Source organism: Salmo trutta, chromosome 14, assembly GCF_901001165.1.
Source record: "Salmo trutta chromosome 14, fSalTru1.1, whole genome shotgun sequence".
Lineage (NCBI taxonomy): Eukaryota > Metazoa > Chordata > Actinopteri > Salmoniformes > Salmonidae > Salmo > Salmo trutta.
In genome coordinates this window covers 62,258,176-62,263,668 of record NC_042970.1, presented here as the reverse complement: position 1 = coordinate 62,263,668, position 5,493 = coordinate 62,258,176, and the positions used below count along the sequence as shown (strand labels likewise).

The window sequence follows — 5,493 nt, the reverse complement described above, 5'->3', positions numbered from 1 at the left end:
GGTGATTATAATATTTATTGGGGTGTGAATGTAAATTATATATTTCTGTATGTAAAAAATAAATTAAAAAAAGACTAATACATTTATAAAACATGTTTTCACTTTGTCATTATGGGGTATTGTGTGTAGATGGGTAAGAAATTTTTTTTAAATCCATTTTTAATTCAGGCTGTAACACAACAAAATGTGGAACAAGTCAAGGGGTATGAATACTTTCTAACAGCACTGTAAATCTTTGTCTGTCTCCAATCTCCTGATTATTAACCATAATCACATAAAAACTGTATAAAAGGTATAAAACAAATTAATAAGTGCTTAAGACATAATTATAAAAGAAAATCTAACGGGTTCATTCATAGCTCTTTATAGGATTTGCATCTATCTCTCCAGCTCTGCTTCCAGAATCTCGCCCCAAGTCTCGACATCCAATGAGCACATGTTCCTGTCCAGTAGTTCATCGGCAGAATGAATGTTGCTGTATCGTCCCCTTAACCATTCTCTCTTCAGAAAACCTCTCCTGTAGTTCCGCACCAGGGTGACCTAATAAGAAATAATTAAAGAATGACAAAAGGCATTTGTTATTGAGATAATGCTCTTTGGATGAGTGCCATTTATTGTATTAACGTTTTGTAAGGGGGTGTGATGTCTATGATACGTCTATGATATTTGCGATCTGGCAATGATGTTATAGGCAGGCATTCCAGTAGTCTTAAAAACCAACAGACCCACCTTCCATGACAGTCCATACTGTCTGTCCCCATCAATCTCCTGTTGACAGAACGCTCGCACAGTCAGGCAATGATTCCTCCAGAGGTGGTCGCTGTCTTCAATGATGTGGTGCCACAGTTTGCAGGTCAACAATGCACTACATAAGCTGTCAATGTCCAGTTCGCTAAAAATCTTCAAGCTCATTTCCGTAGGCAGCATTTCGGCAAAGTTGTGTGGGCATGTCTCTGTGGCAGAGGTCAAAGTGGGCCTTCTTTCACAGACAAAATAGGCATTGGAGATCCTTTGGAGACATACATGCTGCATAGTTCAGTGTCCCACACTTTGATTTAACAGTGGCCCTGTGAAAAAGTTTGATAATGAGCAAGGGCAAGGTGCAAAAACAATGATTATAAAGGCTTAATACCTATACCTAGCTACCTGTTCAATTAATTCAGGTCTAAGTGCCTAGTGCTCGGGGTTGTCACTGTACAGGGCCAAATATGGGTCTGGGTCAGTGCAATGGACAAGCTCTGGGGCTTGCTAGCCATGGTTTTGTTAGCCATTTAACATTAGCTTGCTAGGACACGGCGACTTCGTGGCTTACAACTAGAAGCACTTGCCACTCTTATTCTTGATTAGAATGCAAAGTAGCAAGTAAGCTAACTAGCAACATTAACGATGTGTAAATTAAATTACCACCGACATTTGCATTATGCATGCTGCCAGGTAATACCACACCGGATGGATGAAACGAGCACAGCTAGCTACTTATACTTGAGATAGCTAGCCAGGCCCGATTCGATTGAACTCGGCGTGTTGTAACGTTTGCATACTATTTCGTCAATTTCGTTGTGTCAAATACATTGTAAAGCTTGATTAGACGAGATATAAAAAATGTATTCCCATATGTTACGTTTGATCCCAGAGCTCCGAGGCATGCGTCAAAATTGCTAAGCAGTGTACTTCAAAGCAGTGTGCCGATGCCTCAATCGCTTTATCAGAAGCGATTGTTTCGTCAAATAACCACCTGATTGGTTTCTCTTATTATAGCTCAGTCAAAGACAGTACAGTATGAAGATAGAAGCAGTTTCTGCCTCCAATAGAAATCCTGTTCACAATTGTAGGCGATGTCATGGCGACGTTGGCTAGTCATCGGGGCTAACGGTCGTCTCGCGCAGAACTGCGCATGTGCAGGCTGTCAACTCAAAGCAGTGCTGCCATGTTCACAGGTTTCCCACCAAATTGGGCTACCTTGAAAACGATGTCGCAAGCGAAAATGTATTCATCGCGGGTGGCAGATTTTTGGGCTCCTTCTAAATTGCACCGCGGCGGCCATGACATTTCTCTGAAAAAATATATAGAATTCACTGTGACCTGCTGCTGCTGGGAGTGAGTAAGTGGGGTGTGTGTGCATTGAGAGCACTGGTTGAGAGAGTGCTGCAGCAGAGGCAGCTGAGTCACATGCTGACGAGACCGGGCACGCGCGTGCGCCATCGCACACATGTTGATTTTGGCCATCCATACCAGACGTGATCAGGACACACAGGTTGAAAAATCTAAAACTCTGAAGCAACTATATTCATTTGGGGACAGGTTGAAACGCATGAAACATTCATTGCAATTTAGCTAGCTTATTTGTCCTGAGATATAAACATCGGGTTGTTATTTTACCCGAAATGCACAAGGTCCTCTATTCCTACAATTAATCCACAGATAAAAGGGTAAACCAAGTTACTTTCTAATAATCTCTCCTCCTTCAGTCTTATTTTCCTCTTCAGACTTTATATGGCGGTTGGCAACCAACTTTAAGTTGCATTACCACCACCAACTGGACTGGAGTGTGGACCTCAGTTCATCTTTCAAATCACCCACGTGGGTATATGCTCGTTGATGCACGCGAGCAGTTTGGATGAAATGATTGAATAACATGCATGTTATTTTGCAAGGCTCACGCACGTAACGCAAGTGGTGTAGTCAACATGTCCTGGAGACAGAGCAACACACACGTCGTGACAACTTCTTACCAGTTGTAGGTAGGCTATTTAGATTGGTCGTTATGGATCCACCCTTTTTTCATAAAACATTATTAACGTGCTAGAACTGATATAACGGCAATAAAGCAATGGAAAACGACTTTAGGCGCACTAGAGATCTTTAGATAAATTTGCTTAGAGATGGTTTAAAGTAAACTGCATTCTAATGTCGACTTCTCTTTTGTATAACAGTATCAAGAGAAGGGTTTTTACTCATGCTCAGTTCTATGGGGGAAAAGTCCACAATGAAAATGACATTAAAATGTGCATCTGTTGGCCATCAAGTAGGCTATTCATTGCGATGCCTTTGCAGACTACTGTAGACTACCAATTGATACAATACAATATATTGAAATGGCAATACCACTGGAGTCAATTTGTGCCACTTGGAGCTGGCAAACGAATTTAATAAATAGCCTATAACTTTGTTGTTGTAACCTTGTGTTATAATGCAATTATTAATTCCCATGTTTAGTTAATTAAATTGTAAGTTATCAATTGTGATCATGGTCACAGCTCTATCGCAAATGTATCATCCTCCACATTTAGTGTCAGTTTCATTGTGAACTTTTCCCTGGAATGAGATGTTGGCCTATCAGGGCCTATTGGCTACCTGCATCTAGCTCAGAAAACCATGGCAAAGTTGAATTGCAATTATAAATCCAGATTTTAGTCAGTAGCCTATGCCTATTGAAATAAGTAAATCTCACAAATAGGCCATTTATAACGGTTTGTAGTTTTCACATCTGGCATATAATGAAGGAACAATTGCCAGAAAATAGCCCAACATTCGTTTTTTTAAAGTTCGTCTAAATGTTTCTCGTACAGAGATTGCGAGATCCTTTGTCCAACTCTCATCACTCAAACTCTCCTGTCTCATGCACATGCGCAAACGGGAATTATTTACAATTATAAACTAGGTGGTTTGAGCCCTGAATGCTGATTGGTTTAAAGCCATGGTATATTAGACTTGTACCAAGGGAATGACAAAAACTTAATTTTAAATGTTCTAATTACGTTGATAACCAGTTTATAATAGCAATAAGGTACCTCAGGGGTTTGTGGTATATGGCCAATATACCACGGCTAAGGGCTGTTCTTTGTGTTATATGGCCAATATATGAATTGGGCAAATACCACAAAGAACTGCCCTTAGGTCTGCCCTTATTGCTTAATCATAGCAGTCAAAACAAGTTAAATCGAAACCCATTAATGGAAAATGATCTGGAGTTTAATTTATATTTTGTCTTGCGACATATTCTTAAACTCGCAATAATTCTTATTTTGATGGAAACCCACATTTTGCTTCTTAGCCAATGTTGTTAAAAATTACGTCGACATTCCTTATTTCGCTCGATAACGTTATGGGAAAACGGTTTATTGAATAAACGTGGTAACTCAGTCCTTGTGGACGGGTTTTCAAACGTCATTGACGAAAATTAAAACGTGTTTGTCGCTTTCACGACGTTGGAATACTAACATGTTCAACTACATAAAACATTGGCTCAAATCTAGGTAGTGCCTTTCCTTTACAGTTGGGAGAAAATGTACGAATAATTGTTCTCATTGACTAGTGTAACGTTACACTGTGTTGATCAAAGCCTCGCGTAATAATGGGGAAACAATCGTGCATTCCTGATTGTATTATCTGTTCAGATAAAAGAGTATGAAAGAACCAAACATTTACTTACCCCAACAAATGTGTAGACCATGACAGCTCACGGTTTAAATATCACTCCCTTCCGTTAAAAATCTTGTTTACCTACGACGATGACGTAGTCATAGTTTATAAGCCGCGCATGCGTACATGCTCAACATGAGCAGCAAGAGCTAGGGTTAGTTCGATTTGCATCCCCCGGTTCCGCGGAATTGGGGAGACTTCACTTTTGGGCCAATGGAATGGTCTAAATGAAAATGTGCAAACTCCTCTCAAATGGGGCACAGGACCATGCAAAACTACAGAAAATAGAATATCTTTGAGATTAATATAACATTTGTGTAACATCAAGGCTAATCAAAACAAAGGTCCTAATGAAATGTATTAAAGGATACATGTTTAGGCCTTTTACTTGTAAGGGCTGGGTAAGAACAATACAAAACATTAACAATATGTAGTACACAAGATGCTCTTACTACTTTAACTGCATAATTCACTTCAGTGCTTTCACATAAACCAAAAACAGTGGCAAAACAACTTTTTAATGGAGGGCACCAGACCTGGGTTCAAATATTTTAAATAGTATCTCAATTACTTTAACACACAACTAGTTGAATATTGGAATGTATTTGGAAATACACTGACTCAAATTCCCATACATTTAACCCAGGTATTTGAAAATAGTATTTAAAATAAAGTATTTGAAAATACTTTCAAATACAATTTGGAAGACAAATTATTATTATTTTTTTATTATTACAAATAACCATTAAAATACTAAAATAAAACTACTTGTTTTGGGCTGTGTATTTGAAAATTCTAAAATACACAGAAAAAAGTAATTTAAATAACAAATTCTCAAATACACTGTATTTGAACCCAGGTCTGGAGGGCACTAACAAACTGCTTTGACCCCAAAGCCTCTCCCACTACATTACACATGCTAGAACCAATTCAAAACACATTTCAAATCAAATCAAAGTGTATTCGTCATGTGCAAAGGATACAGTGTAAACAGTGCAATGAAATGCTTACTTGCGATCTTCCTCAACATTGCAATAAATAATAAAATGAGCAGTAAAACTAGAGCAGTCA

The 5,493-nt window shown here is 38.7% G+C and overlaps 1 protein-coding gene across 1 annotated transcript; it reads right to left on the bottom strand.

Annotated features, from left to right (window-relative positions):
- LOC115208575 (F-box only protein 48) lies at nt 1-4,541 on the bottom strand. Its single transcript, XM_029776736.1, has 3 exons — nt 4,433-4,541; nt 730-1,067; nt 1-540 (listed from the first exon to the last, which is right to left on the bottom strand). The coding sequence occupies exons 2-3, from the start codon at nt 1,030-1,032 to the stop codon at nt 379-381; spliced, it is 465 nt and encodes a 154-aa protein (XP_029632596.1). The 5' UTR covers nt 1,033-1,067; nt 4,433-4,541; the 3' UTR covers nt 1-378.
- Between the last annotated feature and the right edge of the window lie 952 nt (nt 4,542-5,493).

Coding starts and splice junctions, on each gene's coding strand:
- LOC115208575 (XM_029776736.1), bottom strand. CDS start 1,032: ATGCAGCATGTATGTCTCCAAAGGATCTCCAATGCCTATTTTGTCTGT. Junction 541..729: donor AGTATGGACTGTCATGGAAG/GTGGGTCTGTTG, acceptor ATTTCTTATTAG/GTCACCCTGGTGCGGAACTA.